The sequence below is a fragment of the Limulus polyphemus genome, unplaced genomic scaffold (assembly GCF_000517525.1).
Source record: "Limulus polyphemus unplaced genomic scaffold, Limulus_polyphemus-2.1.2 Scaffold529, whole genome shotgun sequence".
Classification (NCBI taxonomy): domain Eukaryota; kingdom Metazoa; phylum Arthropoda; class Merostomata; order Xiphosura; family Limulidae; genus Limulus; species Limulus polyphemus.
The window spans coordinates 303,033-319,027 of NW_013666139.1; the positions used below are offsets into that span (position 1 = coordinate 303,033).

Below are 15,995 nucleotides of genomic sequence, written 5' to 3' on the forward strand. Positions count from 1 at the left end.
AAGCAAAGAGGATTGCATGTGATAATAGTTTAGAAGATTTTACTGGTCATACATCGTTATCGGTTCATGAAACACAAAGGCCTAGGTCTGCATGTGGGTGAAGAATTCGTGGGAAAAAGTAAGAAGTGATATGATAATTAAGTCATTTAAGAAATGTGGTATCAGTAACGCAATGGATGGGACCGAGGATGACATTCTCTTTTACCATAATATTGGATTCAATGATTCCTTTCCAAGTGACATTGAAAGCAATGAAGATTTTGTAGGTTTTGAACCAAACTAAATAACCTTTTTTTTATTTACGGTATTTTTTTTTAATTTTGATGTTTTGAGCTCTTTTGTGTTTAGATTAATATACACTAATTTTTAAGTACCAAATTGAATTTTTGTTCAATAAAAATTTTTCAAATGAGACTGTAGCTTTTTTTACTTCATATCAATGAAAATAAGGGTATGTATATTACTGTTGTCATTTACAATAAAACTTAAATCATTTAGGTTTGGTTGTACAAAGCTAATAAACTAGAAAATGAAACTTATTAAGTTAAGAAATAACAATTCAATCAAAATTTGAATGTGCCTTATTTAACTACTGAGAAGAAAAAAAAATTCAGATGTTACAGTACTAGATGTAGCTTTAGCTTTGAAAGACTATATTTGAAAGGCACCTGCATTCATGAAGAAGCCAGAGATCTTTACAAACAAAAGGTGGATAGCAGATTACATTTTGACAAGAATTATTGGAAGGGCAATTATCAATAAGGTTATTCCATTCAACTACAGCAGCATTTTCAGATCCATTTTCCATAGGAAGATAGCGCTGGTCAAGTCTAATGTCATTTATACAACCTGTAAAAAAAAAGTAAACCAAAACAATTCAAATGTCTTCATAGTTCATGTTTAGGTATTCTTAGCTTGAAAATAAGTTTATTGTATATTTTCTTTATGCATACAATTTCAGCTTCTTTAAAATAGGTTTTCAGTTGTTTACTTTTGCCTATGAATAATAACTGCTTACTTCAATTTGTAATATACAATTTATCAGTACCATGCAAACCTTCATGCTACATACTTATAAAAAGAATGTAATGTTAGGGAATTTGTGAAATATGCACTGCAACTTTGTATAAAAAAATTTTAGATGGTTTTATACCTTCTTGGTAATCATCATCCACCACACTAACACTTGGTCCAATATAATGCACATTACCACCAACAATGATATTCTGTTTTTCCATTTTCATCAATTGATGCAAGCCCTTGTAATTAATAATTTCATTGTAATGTCTTCCTCCACCTCCATCCAATGACATACTAGCTGTGCTGCCATACCTAAGAACTTTGATTGTGTGCCACTGACCATCACTAACTGTAACATGAGGTAGCCACAGTTCTTGCTCACCTGTAGAGTTATGTTGATTGAGGTTAAATCGGAAGTGGATTTTTTGGTCCCGAATCTGTAAGTCAATCAAGTAAATCTATCATTGAGAAAATAAATATGACATCAACTTTGATATTTTTGATTCTGTGATGGTAAAAGCATCCTTAATATCTGCCTTTCATGCCAATAGTTTTGTTCGATCTAAATCAAACTTGACAGGGACTTTAGGGTTTAGCTTACAGGAAATGTGTGTTTGCTGCTAAAGGCTATTGACAGCTACTTAACAACTTCTATACTATTGCAACTATGTGTTTCTCAGGAGTTAAATCGGTACATATATTAGTATATATATATATATACATATATCATAAAGATAGAATTTTAAAAAAATCGAAAATGTTTTATGACATCTTAGGATGAAACATCAATACTAAATGAGAATGTTAACTAAAGAATAAAAAATAATCAACAGATAAAACAAAAGGACAACTAGTGGATAAAGCTTTGTGCACTCTCCCAAATGGACTATGACAATCACATTATATGAGATATTAGGAAGTCAAAAACTTTAGTTTTCACTACAGAAAGAATTTTAGTACCTTTATATATATATCAATATCTATGTTTATATATACATAATTTCACCAGTCACTGCATTTTCCTAATTAAGAAATAATAATTTCAGTTTCTAAAATTATCACAGTACTTTTCCTTAAATTCTTAGCAAATAGTCCATGGAGCATATGTTGAGAAATATTTGATAGTATCATTATTAACAACTGATATTGAAAAGCAAATCTAAGATTTATGATATTTAAGCCAGAAGAATGCCTTACAATTTAAATGTTAACTGTCCTAATAAAATAAGCATTCACTCTGTTTCCTAATTATATACAGGGTGTTTATAAAGTTCCTATCTATTTCAGTGAAATAACGGGTTTTACTGATTGGTATTGCAGAACCCCTTGTAGATGAATGTGCAAGAGCGTTTGATGGTGGTAACATTGCGTATTCAAGGAAAGAAATCCAAAGAAATTAGAGAGAAGTTTGAAAGAAAATTCCATAAGCCAGGTCCTACAGACAAGACAATACATGAATTGTTGAATAAATTCAAAAGAATGAGATCTGTTAATGATGAACCAAGATCTGGACATCCACGTGTCTCAGAGCATGCTGTAAATGCAGTATGAAAGGCTATCATGGAAGAACCAAGCATGTCAATTCGTGCCGCATCACCAAGACTCAGGATGCCCAATTTGGTCTACAAAATTTTGACATCACATTTGCATAAGAAATGTTATCACCTTCAGATTTTACATGATTTGCATGAAGACTATCCACAGCAAAGTGCATTGTGTGCCAATCTGGTTGAATGTATTCAGAATGCAAATTTAATGGACCACATTCTCTTCAGTGATGAAGCAACTTTCCATACGTGTTGAAAGGTTAACTGCCATGAATTTCGCATATGGGCTAATGAAAGACTGATTGATTTTTGAGAGAGATACTCCTAAAGTTCATGTCTGGTTGGGTTTGACTAAATCTAAGATTTATGGACCCTTTTTTTTTGCTGAAGCTACAGTTACATGGGCTATTTATCTGGACATGTTGCAGCAGTTCCTAGAACCCCAATTGGTTTGGAATCGGATATTGAACACAGTCGTCTTTCAGCAAGATGGTGCATCTTGTCACTATGCAAACATTGTTCGGGAGTACCTGAATGAATGATTTCCAGATCGGTGGATCAGACGTGGAAGTAACAGGCCCTTGGCAGCTTGATCACCAGATCTAACACCCTTGGATTTCTTTGCATGGGGCTTTATCAGATCAGACGTCCATCAAACGAAGGTTAAAGATCTGCAGAACGTACGTACACACATTGTAATGGCTGTTAACAGAATAACCCCTGAAATGCTCCAGGATGTGTTCAGAAATGCTGTGGAAAGATTTGAGCTCTGTAGAGATATTGATGGTGCACATGTAGAATCTTATTCTTAAGTATTCAATAAATGTATAACTTCTATCGTTTTATAATTGAATTTAACACATTTATCCGTTATTTCTCTGAAAGAGATAGAGACTTTATAAACACCCTGTATTTTGAAAAATAAATTTCCAAGATAGAGCACAGTTTAAAGTTTTATAAATACTTGCATATAGTAAATAACTTTTAATAAAAGAAACATACCTCCAAAATGCAGTATTCATGACCATGTTTACTCATAGCCCGGAAGAGTTCTCCATGTTTCTGTCGGGTACGAAACATAAGCTGGATGTCAGTCTTGTAAGTATTTGGTTCAAAGGACAAGGCATATTTTATATAGCTGCTTTTTTGGAACATCTTAGCTTGAGTAGCTGAAAAACAGATTTTTTACTTTGTTCTAAAAAACACATTGATGTAAAAGGCTTAAACGTTATCTGAGTTATAAAATCATCCACCCCCCCAGTGGCAAGGTAGTATGTCTGTGGACGTACAAAGCTAGAAACCGGGTTTCAATACCCGTGGTGGGCAGAGCACAAATATCACATTGTGTAGCTTTGTGGTTAATTCCAAACAAACAAACAAAATCATCCAAAACAATGAATGAATAAACATAGTTTTAATGTTAATAAATGTTTGATAATAGATATTTCAAATAACATAAATAATTACTTTTTCAGTATCTAGTAAAAAAAAGAAATAAAGAGACTCATAATAGGCAAAATGGATCAAAAAGACAATAAATCATAACTACATGGTATATTAAAAGTCAAGAATCAACTTGAATTTTCATTAATCTAAAGTCAGAAACAATGTACAAAACATAAATCTAAGAGTTCGAAGTGTTTACTACTAAATGTCTTAGTAAATATAATTATTGTTCAGATCTGAAACAGAAAGAACACAAAATACTTAAAAAAATTAATCAATTAACAGCAACCTGAAAATTTTAACTATATGTTATAAGCAACATTTATTAATTGAACAGAAATAATAATTCAGTGGCACTGAGAACATACTGCTTATTACATGTGGAACATGAGTATTTCCAAACTCAATTCGTTGGGATTTCACTAAATCAACATGTCTGTTACCACTGTCACATCTCAAGCCTTGAATTATCTGCAAAGAAGTACAGGCACCTAGCTTCACTTATTTAAATTCTGATGACCTGTATACAAAATCTGAAAAGAGCAGCACTGTCAACTGTGTGGCTGAGGAAAGTCTTCTCAACCTAAAACTGGACTCATAAAGTCTGTTCTTTACCAACTAATAACTACTAAATGCCGTCTTCAAGTTTTCATGTGAGTCCAGGAATAGAAAAATGGAAATTGCTAATGATCTTGTTGAACACATTGCATAGTGAAGACGACCTGTCATGTTCTAGTCTATGCAGTTTAGTACATACACCAGCATTTTCGTAGTGTATCCATAAACATTCCGTTACAGTTCTGAATATATCAAATGAGTTGTCATTTGTTTCTGTGTTTTCTTAACTTCCAACACTTAACCATCTGTCACAAGCAGATAGCAATGTAATATAATTACACAGAAACAAAAACCAAAGCTGAAATAATTATTAAAACAGTAAGTGATCAAATATGAATATAAAATGGGTATTATTTTTCTGTAAAAAAGTACAAACATGAGCAAAATGCACCAAAACCATTGTGTATTTTTACAACAGGACATGTGAAATGTGCAATTATAACTAATGAATTGCATTCAGATGTGATTTTGCAAACTGTACTGAATTTTTTGCCCCTATTGAATATTTGGTGTAATATATTATATTACTTGTTCATATCCAACTTATGATAGATATACTTTGTAGTTTCTTACTTTATATCTTTTAAAATTACCTAAAAAAATATTAGTTTATGTGCAACTGCAAACTGATGATAACAGATTAAACATAAAAGTAACATAACAATGTATAATGAAATATACATCTCAATCAAATTAACTGAAAATAAAATGAATTTTGAAAACTCACCTTCCTTCTTCATGGGTAAATAAATGAATTTTTATAATACATACGTAGGTTACAATGTACTCCATGCCATCCAGGATCACAGACACATCGAGCTGCATGATAAGTGCCCTCGCAACTGCCATTGTCACAGAAGGAAGTGATACTGTTAGTATTACAGCTATCATCTGCTGGTGGACACCTAGGTTGGCTACCTTCAGAACTACCAGGGTTTCCAAGGTCATAAATCTGCAAAACAAATTACATATGGCTGTTAGAAATATATTTTAAATTGTTTAACTCAATTTGGTACCAATCTGAAAAAATCCATGAACCTTACTTTAAAGAAGGCAATATCATCTAAATGTGTATAAAGTCAGTCCACTGAGCTGATTCCATATTGGATAAGTAGTGTTGACTATAATTCCACAGTTATGAAATGTATCTTCATGATATATTGAACGTTTTTAGTACAAGTCTGTTGTATGTAAACAATCATATGTATTACTAAAGTTTTTGTACTACAAATATGTCTATGAAATTTCATACATAGTACAACTCAGTCTCTCACAAATCAGGGTGCAAGGTAAAGCTCATGTGAAGAATAAAAACACTTTAGTCATCATGAAAGTTGCATTTTCATAGCCTCTAGAACCTCTTAAATTTATATCTAAAATTTTTTAGTATTTCTGTATATTGTATCAGGTATTTTCTCTACTCTAATGTGAACTGTTGTGAAATCAGCAAAATTAGGGTAACATAAAATGTTGACTCTGATAACAAATGCATAACACCATGTTGAAAGACCCTCTGTACAAGGTCAGGAAATGCACACTTTGACCCCCACCCATGCTCGTAGGGTTAATACAGTAATTTATCTAAAATTTTAGGGATAAGTGCTTGGGTGAGGCTTTCATATTGAGGGAAAAAACCTAATATTGGGTTTTAATTAAAAAAAGTATGACATACATCTAACATTAACATATTGTTACACATTCTTCTTTACTTTCAATTAAAGGTTAATATTAATAAAGTGAAAATAAAACCTTAATGACAGTGTTATTATCAGTGTTATTTATCCAGCTTTCTCAATTCTTACTGGGTTTACTGTTCAGCTACTAAGGAGGATTTAAGTTTATTACTTCCAGTTGCCCACTCCATAACATATGTTTTCTAAAGTGACAGAGATTTTATAAAGTTGGATTAATCGTGTTAGCACACCTCATAGTATGTTTAGTATATATGTATATTTTTTAATTACAATTAACTTGGTTATATTTTAATTAGAGCAACAATATTCTTGCTATTTGTTGTATGATTTAATTATTCATTTACTTTGTTACTTAGTATTATCCTCCCAGTGGTACAGCGGTATGTCTGCGGACTTACAACACTAAAAACCGGGTTTCAATACCCATGGTGAGCAAAGCACAGATAGCTCTTTGTGTAGCTTTGTGCTTAACTACAAACAAACAACAACTTAGTATTATGTATTATTTTGAACGGTATAATGTGTAGAAGTATTTTATCTAAAAGCATTGTGCTGCTCTTAGGTTATACCATCACAGCCATTTAATAGGCTTTTATTGGCCACAAGTATCGCTGAAGTTCTTCGGAAAGAATTTTTTATGGGAAATTAACAAATGAACAGAGACGTAACAATATTATTAAATACATTGTTCTTACATTCTTGTGTAAAAATTAGAATGCATTGTTTCTTCATTTAGGTAACATCACTATTAGTGATATTTTCAGCCATAATCCAATAATAACTCATAAGGTTCAGCCAGCTTATGAGACTTTGGTTGTTCCTAAATCCATATACTAAACTAATAATGTATTGTAAAAATATAATAATAAAAAAATAAAAATACATATATGAAACATTCTATCCAATATTGTTAATGAAAAAAAAAAAACATTAAAGAAAGAACAGCGTATAAATTACTTACAGAACACATAAAACACTAGTTTTTTGCTTCATGTACTGTTGTAGATACAGTATAAGCAAAAATTAGCTCAAATCTCTAACAATATAAAGTTCTTTCGTAAATAAAACTAGTTTATTCTTTCTCAATACAACTTTGCAATACACTTAATTTCCACAGTCACTTTCACTTAAACACACGCTATAATTCACAACAATTCACACACTTTACTTATGGTCACTACCACTCGCTTGACTCAATTATCTGTCTCTATATCTCTCTATCTGCAATTATTTCTCCGCTTTATTTGCCAAGCTTATATACAAAAAAAGAGGGTGCCAGAAAAGACTAGAGTTGCCAGGAAAAGTCAAGATCCTTCAAGAATCTCATGACGTGTTACCAGCGTCACGTGACTTCCGCTGTCATAACAATATATAATTGGTATAATTCTCCAGATAAGTGGATATTGTATTTTGTGAATGAAGTTTATTTATTTTAGTAACATTCATGAATTTGTGAAATTGGATGTGCATTATTGAAAATGCCTCAAAGATTGCAAATATTCATGTTTCATGTATTGTTAAGCTGTGTGGACCTTAATAGCAAATGCCTGGTGTTTTATATACTTTAATCCCATTCATCTGTAATCTTGTAAGAATGTAATAAAATATCCGATTTTCTTTTATAGTTAATTTCATTCAATCTTATTGGTTAAAACATTTATGAAGATTATTTTGCATTATAGTATGTAAGTCCATGAAGTCCTTAAGAAATATTAAAAGTATTATCATTAAATAAAATTCCATTATTCTAATTATTATGAATTTAAGTTTTCTGATATATTGATTTATGAATTTGAGTATTTTAGTCAGTTTGTTACACAGGATTATATGTTAATAACTTACCAATTACTTTAAATTATTGTAGTTTCTGATCTATATAGTTACTTTTAATCAGAAGCTCTTCATAATTAAAATAATCTCATGAATACCTTTCATTAAGTTTATGATGCATTTTTTAGAGATAATTGTTACATCTTACAAGATTTGTATGAAATATTTATTATTAACTAAAGGTATAAAAGACAGAAATGAGAGCAAATTTTAGGCATTGATAAAGCCTAGACTAAAATCCTGTAATTCCTTCAAGTTAACATAAGATATTATTACGACAGCGGAAATCACGTGACCCTAGTAACACGTCATGAACTTCTAGAAGGATCCTGTCCCTTCCTGAATGTTCGAGCATTTACTAGATTTCAGTATTCTTTTATATATAAGATGGTCAAGACATGACGGCAACAATGTAATGGGTAATTGAACTGCGGACAGAGAGAGACGTATTGTTGAGTCGAGCACTTGAAACGTTTGTTGTGAATTATAGCATTTGTTATAGCGCGACTGTGGAAATTAAGTGTATTGCAAATGTGTATTCTGAAAGAATAAACCAGTTTTATTTAAGTAAGGACTTGTATCAGTAAAGTTTCTTCTGAAAGAATTTTTATGGAAAATTAACTAACGAACGGAGGCATAACAATATTAATGTCTTATGACAACTGTTGCCAAAGTATTGAAAATGCTTCACTATTACAATATAAATGTTAATGCTGTGAATACAAGATGCAACTACACAGATATAACAACTCTGCTCAGAAATGCAGTGTACAAATTTAAATTTTATTTAAGCATACTTATTAATAAACTTAAATATATGCTTGCTTTTCTGTCATATTATGGTATTTAAAGGCTTAACAAGTTATATTAAGCCTAGCACTAACTGGTTTCTGTCATTTAAATGTTATCTCAAAATACCATGTTCTTAATACAGATGTGACTCATGCTTCAAGTGAATAAAACAAAATCAAGTCCAAACCACAACTGTATCACCATGTATTCTCGGGTTGTTACGATAAAAACTTGATGATGAACAAGATATATTGAAATAAATATTCATGTATGTTTTAAAAATCAACTTGATAAACTATACTCATTAATGAATATAAGTATATGAGTACATCACAATTATGTAACTTCCTTTTAAATAGCTTTTTTTCACCTTGTTATATAACATAAGCTAGGTAGACAAGTGTCATTTGAATCCTTCAGCTTAAGGTCCATATTATAAAGTATTAAACTAGCTAGGAGTATGAGGGAAAAAAAAGAGACACAGCCTTCTGAAGCATATTTAGTTGCTCCAGCATAAATGAAAATATGAAGGAATGTTACTGGCCAGAATATGATTTTTCAGAATGGCAGTTGCCTGGATATGATGAAAAATGGTATGGTGTTAGCCATTGAACTTATGCTGACAAATTGAATTGCTGATCATTCAGTATATTTCAATATATTAAGGATTTGCTAAGGTTATTAGGTTTTGCAAGTAGATATGATGGATCATGGAATTTATGTTTATTTGTAGTCCAAAAGAAATTTGTTTGCACCCCTAAACTCCCACCCCTGCTTTTAACTGGTTATTGAACCCTATAATTACTGAAATTTCTAGTATAAAGCTTCACAATGGGTGAGAAATGGTGAGCTCCTAAACCATATTTTACATAAAGATAAAATAATAAGATGTGTTCATATGCTGACTGAGAAAATACTATTGAAAGACCTTCATCACATCACCTTTTCTTGTTTCCAACTTGTAGTGTTACACTAAAAAATTCACTTAAAAAACAAAAACATTACTTTATTTGAAATCAAGTAGTACAAACTATCAGTACAATTAGTAAATACTGTAACAGTTAAAAATGTACAATAAAATGTTTAGGGCTATAAATTTATTAAATTAAGAACAATGTCCATCAATTAAGCCCAGATTTTTAGATTATTTATTGAATGCTTAAGCTTTATAATAGGCCTGTTCTCTGTCTTCTGAAGACAATGTTTTCTAAAATATTTCCTAGAAATTTTAGGTAAATATACCTATTGGAAAACATCAATGAAATACATGGGTAGTCAACAAGAAACTGCAGTTGGAAGAAAATATATGAAACTGGTATTGTACTGGTCAGTACTGATACCTGATATACATACACCATAGTTATAATGAGAGTAGGATTCACAAGTATCAAGTCATCTGAACATTCTAAGGCATATATTAAACTGCTGCTCATAGCTGGGCTTGATTTTTTAGTGTATATGCTGTATAGGTCACATGGTTATATGATGATATCAATATTTATATACCCTAAAAACAGGGTAATTAGGAACAGATTTTTCCAAATAATACAACCATGACTCTCAATTCTCATGCTATGTCTCTCCTAAGTCCATGTAAACTTGAAAATGTTTTGTGAAATGAAACTACATATTGAGTATTAAATTCATCACTCAATAAAGAGCTCAGAACTATAGGTATCATCTACTACAGGTAATTAACAAGCTCTATGAGTTATATTCCCAAAGTTGCTCATTATGCTTGTAAATGCCATGTACATAGCTCTCATGGTGCCTTAAGAGTCAAAAACAAGTACAAAAAATGAGAAACCATTGAATAAAACAATCATTCCAACTACTCTTTGGTTGCTCCAAATGGGCACAAACGTGCCATCCTAACCAATAAGAGTGGTGTGGTGGTATCTAGAAGTGGGTTTTTTTTAGTTGGTTGGACTTGGTCTAGTGGTGATAATTAAAGAACAGGGATGCCTTATCGTATAATGCCCTTCAGTACAGTGCTGCAATCCTTGCATTGATGGATATTGTAAATGCCTAACCTGCAGTATCTTAGACAGTCAAAATCAGTGACCTGAATCCAACTGAACTACTCTTCAATGTTTTAAATTGCTTGCTGAGCAACAGAAAGGATAGAACCCAAATCTCACTACAGTTAGAGCTGCCTTGCAAAACAAGTGGCAATATATTTTGTACTATGGTAGATATTAATAATAGATTTTAAGCTTCAGTTAATAACAAAGATGGGTTAACTCCTTATAACATAATCCTCAGTGGCAAAACAAAGCAATTCCAATTCTTCTGGTGTGCTGTTCCACTAATTCTAGTAATAATGTATTATACACAATCTTTTATTTGTTATCATTAGACTGACTGAAAATATAGTTTTTCCTAAACCTCTTTACCTGGCTTATCAAAGATAATTAACTCTAAGTAAGTTTAACAGTTTTACAAAATAATGGGGTAATTATAATCATAAAAATACTTTAAAATAATACTCATTACTATAAATATGAATAAAAATAAATACTTATTAACCAACAATTTATTTGAAACAAAAGCTTGAATACAATGAAAGACAGCATTAACATCTAAGAATTTAAATGTGGGAATAAATATCGTTTGTTAATTATTTTATCTTACAAATATTGTAAAAAACCTGTATGATAATCTATATACTTTACACAGAAAACTATAATAATATTGTGATTCAGATTTAAGTTTCCCTTTTGTCTTATTCAAGTATATCTTGAAAGTAGACAAATTAATTTCCCATGGATAATTGAGAATTGTTTAAAATTAGATGGTTCGGTAAACTTCTTAGATAAAGAAAGTCTATTATTACAAACTTATTTAAGTAAGCTAGTTTGCAAGGTAGGTTGATGTATACAGATTACATTATTTAATACATTCCTTAAAATAAACAATTTTTAAACAACTATTTTTTAAATGAAGTTTTAAGTTAGTGATGTGCCTGTCTCAAAGTGATGAGAAATTTTTCTATAATTCTTTGTAGAATAATATAGAATTTACATAGAAAAGCTTTTACACAAGGTTTAATTCCAATAACAAAGATATATATAAAAAATTTCCTTACCTCACTATTATAAAATACATTTCTTATGCAGCCTTCAAAACCTTCTTGAGTATGATGGTATTGCCAAGTGAAGTTTAGCCTTTTGTGGTGAACTCCACCTATTTGGAGTGGTGCATTTAGATTCAAGAACTCATTAAAAGGAGGAATGGTTCCATGGCCTTCACAACTGGAACTATCAAATTTTGGTGTTGTTTCAGAGTCTGTGATCTCAGCATGGATACAGTCATCTACTCTGATTCGAATATTCTGGTATAAAAAACTCACAACTGAGCAACACAAAAATTTACAGTGAATGAGTTTTATCTTCTGAAATGTTTACACCTTAATTTAATAATGTAAAGATGGAAATTAATTGCTTGTGTCTGAGCAATTAAGTAGGAAAGAAAGAATTATTTTAATGTAAATATCTTGAATTGCACTTTAAAAAGTATGCAATACTGATTTACAAGAGGCATAACTCTGAAATGAATATCAAACTTTCATAAAGATTAGTGTTAAGCACAGGATGATTACACTCTTTTTAAATTACTTGTGTTTATATTATAGTATACTTATATAAAACTGCAATATTTTGAGTAATTTTAAATTTCCTACAAAATTCAGTTAAAATTTAATGTCTTTTTTACTGCATGGAAAAATTTAATCAACTTATTTATGACATGAATATATGTGTTAATTAGAAATAATCACACTAAGCAGTTATTATAAATTCTGAAAACCAAATGCAATTTCAGACTTACAGTTTTCCTATATATATATTATTTTGATTTATTTCTTGGACTCTACTTTCAATATTATGACACATGACTAACCATTCAAAAACTCATGGAGATTTATGTAGTATCACATAGAAACAGGCTTGAACTCAGTGATGTTGACTCAAATACGGAATAATCACTAACCAGTTTTTTTTAAATATTGATGTGGCTGAAGGCAAACATACTTAGTCTTTATGTCTTGAATAACACTAATAGACATGGATACAAATAACTGTTCTTTAATCAAACTATATACTAATTTTAATATTACTTTTACTTTTGCTATTACTTTGTAAAGGTGTAGAAGAAAAATTCATAATCACTTAAATTATCATGTGACAGCTGTTTTCTTATAAGAACACGTTACAGTCTAGCTTAGCACATGTACTAAATGTTAACATTTTCTAATACTGAAAATGTATTTCCGATAGGCACTTACCTCCCATCACCCAAAGCTATCTCGAACTTTATTTGCCCTCTAAACATTGCTAAAACTTTCAACAGCACACCAGTTTATTATACCCTTTCATTTTTGCACCATTGCAGCAAGATGTGCTGATCAGGTGACTACCCTCCACCAATCATACTGCACCATTTATACTAGCACAGGTAGCTCCCTCTACCATTGAAACAAAATCCTCACTTTCGAGAATTAGCAGATACGAGCCAGAAATACCAACAAATCAGTGGAGATGAAGGGTGGTAAGTGGGTGAGGGAGGTAAGTATCTATAGGAAATACATATTCAGTGTTACAAAATGTTATCTTCCAAAATGGTACTACTTCCACTCACCCAAAGCTAGAATCCCAAAATACAAAGGTGGAAGGGCTGGTGAAGGTACAAAAGTATCTGATGAAGGTAAGCAGAACCCTCATAGTCAAACTGAAAAAAAAAGACATGACACTGGGGCAAGAAACCCACCGAAGTGAGAGCTATACTCCATGATGAAGCCAGGCATCTCCAGATAAGGATACAACTAGGACAGATCAATGATGGGACTCCAAACTCTCATGTTTTTTGGAGACAAAATAAAGATGGGAGTAAAATCCTGGTTGAATGGGCACAACCTGTTCGATAGCTCCTTTGTGTAGTAAGACTAAAACAAACTTGGCAAGATGACTGGACAAGGTATGATCCAGAGGAGGAGGGAAAGAGATCAGGGAAGTGGATAGAGAGGGAGCAGATTGGAAGGCAGAAACTCTCAGATAGAACTCGTATAAACCACAGAATTGTTGTGAAATGTAGCCAAAAAGACACATAAACTAAATAACTTTGAGAAAGTACTCATTATTAATGAACTAACAAAACTTAGAAACGTGTAGAGTCTACAAAGGATATAAAAACAACAAACCTGCAAAACTAGGAAATTCGACTTAAAACATAAAACAGTATGTGAGAGGAGGTAGCACCATTTTGGAAGCAAAAGTTACAATAATTTTATGAAAAACTTAATAATATCAAGATAAAATAGATACAGAGCAGTATCAAGGTCACATACTTCTCTATCCCAAAATATGTTTAATTTGTGCCACACTCCATCATTAAGTGCAATTTTTGTATTTGTTATAACTTCTGTTGTCCCTGATCCATAGTCCATCAAGAGCCTAGGCCTTCCATCATGAAGCTCAATAGACAAAAAGTCTTGCACAACAATTTCTTGAGGCTCTGGATTGGAGATAGGTCCATTATAAAGCAGCAGACCATTAGGTTTCAGGGTCATGAACTCCAAACTGAGATGGGAATTTTCACACTGCTGCAAAACTGGATACCATGCCCACCCTCTACCATTGAAAGAAATGGTTGTAATCTGACACAGAGGTCCATTCATTTCTCCAGTACAGTTACATCTAAATAAGGATAAGTTTGTATTACTTATATACTTGGTTTGCTGTGTGTACTGTGGAACATATAATTTGTTTAATTGAAACAGTGTGTTATGGCATACAATTTATATTCTAAACAAATGACCTTTTACTTTCTAATTACAATTAAACTGGGTGTTAAAATATTTTAATTTATTATAGAGTGTCAAACATAAACCCAAATTATTTTGTATAGTTTGCAACTGACTAAATAACCATGATATATCATGACTGCTAATTACTAATGAAAATGTTTTAAGTGATGATATATTATTAATAATTAAAGTTTCATTGATCGCAACAAAATAATATATACTAAGAAAAATACTAGTCATTAAAACATAAACATTATAATAATGTTTAATATAAACACAATTTCAAAATGTTACAAAAACACATTTGACTTAATGTTCAATACAATCTTCACAATCTTGTTAAGAGAAACAAGAAACAATAACAAATTTATTGTATTACTTTCATACATCAAATTTTAAAATATTACAGAATACAGAACAACTAAACTTCAACTTTATTGGATGCTTAACAATTATTAATTTTTTCTTGTTTTCTTACTTGCTAAAATGATTCTGTAAAACTTGTGTTTAAGCAGCAATTAAGACAATAATATAACTTACCTGACTCCGCTAGGGCCATCAATGCATTTACCATTATTAAAGCAAGGAGGAGGTTGTTGTTTACAGGTTTCTTTTTCAGAGAAATCTCTCGCACCACATACACACATGGGTTTGATCCAGCTATTTACACTTACAAATGAAGTCCAGTTGGCATTCACAACAATTGGGTGAGGATCAACTATTAATTTGTTTGTACAGCTATCCTTGCAGTTTAGATTTTCAATCAAGCATTCATCAATTCCAACCATGGTGATGTTGATTCCAACCCTTCTCTGAATCTGAAAAAAGAAGCATGATATAAAAAAATCGCTTGATACTAGTACACTGAATAAAATAATCTTTATTTGTTAACGTGTTATTATTAAGAACTTTATTACTGTCATACTCAAAAATAATATCAGACTAATTTTCATCATAACTATAAATATTTGTATAGTCAATTTATAAAGCCAGTCTAAGCTTGTTTTATATAATGGATCATTCTTTTAACTAACTATCTTTAACATTTTATTAGAGATAGGTTATACAAATATTATGGCCTGGTGCAAAAAATTATTACAAGACACATATAATTGCAACAATGAGGTTAGAGTTGGTGATTTTAAAAAATAACAACTGACCAGGACAAAAACTGTGTTTACACATTTTATTTAAAACTAGCTAAAAAAACCTGGCATAAAATTTATCATGAAAGTAAAAATATCA

General features: G+C 31.1%; 1 protein-coding gene across 1 annotated transcript in view; it reads right to left on the reverse strand.

The window, feature by feature from the left end:
* The window catches only part of LOC106458893 (neural-cadherin-like), a 109,652-nt gene that overhangs the window by 13,630 nt on the left and 80,027 nt on the right, over window positions 1-15,995 (reverse strand). The window contains exons 14-20 of the mRNA XM_022385251.1: window positions 15,291-15,568; window positions 14,292-14,640; window positions 12,036-12,281; window positions 5,403-5,583; window positions 3,570-3,736; window positions 1,154-1,457; window positions 669-849 (exon numbers count right to left, since the gene is read on the reverse strand). Of these exons, the coding sequence (XP_022240959.1) occupies window positions 669-849; window positions 1,154-1,457; window positions 3,570-3,736; window positions 5,403-5,583; window positions 12,036-12,281; window positions 14,292-14,640; window positions 15,291-15,568 (1,706 nt within the window). The remainder of the gene's footprint in view (window positions 1-668; window positions 850-1,153; window positions 1,458-3,569; window positions 3,737-5,402; window positions 5,584-12,035; window positions 12,282-14,291; window positions 14,641-15,290; window positions 15,569-15,995) is intronic.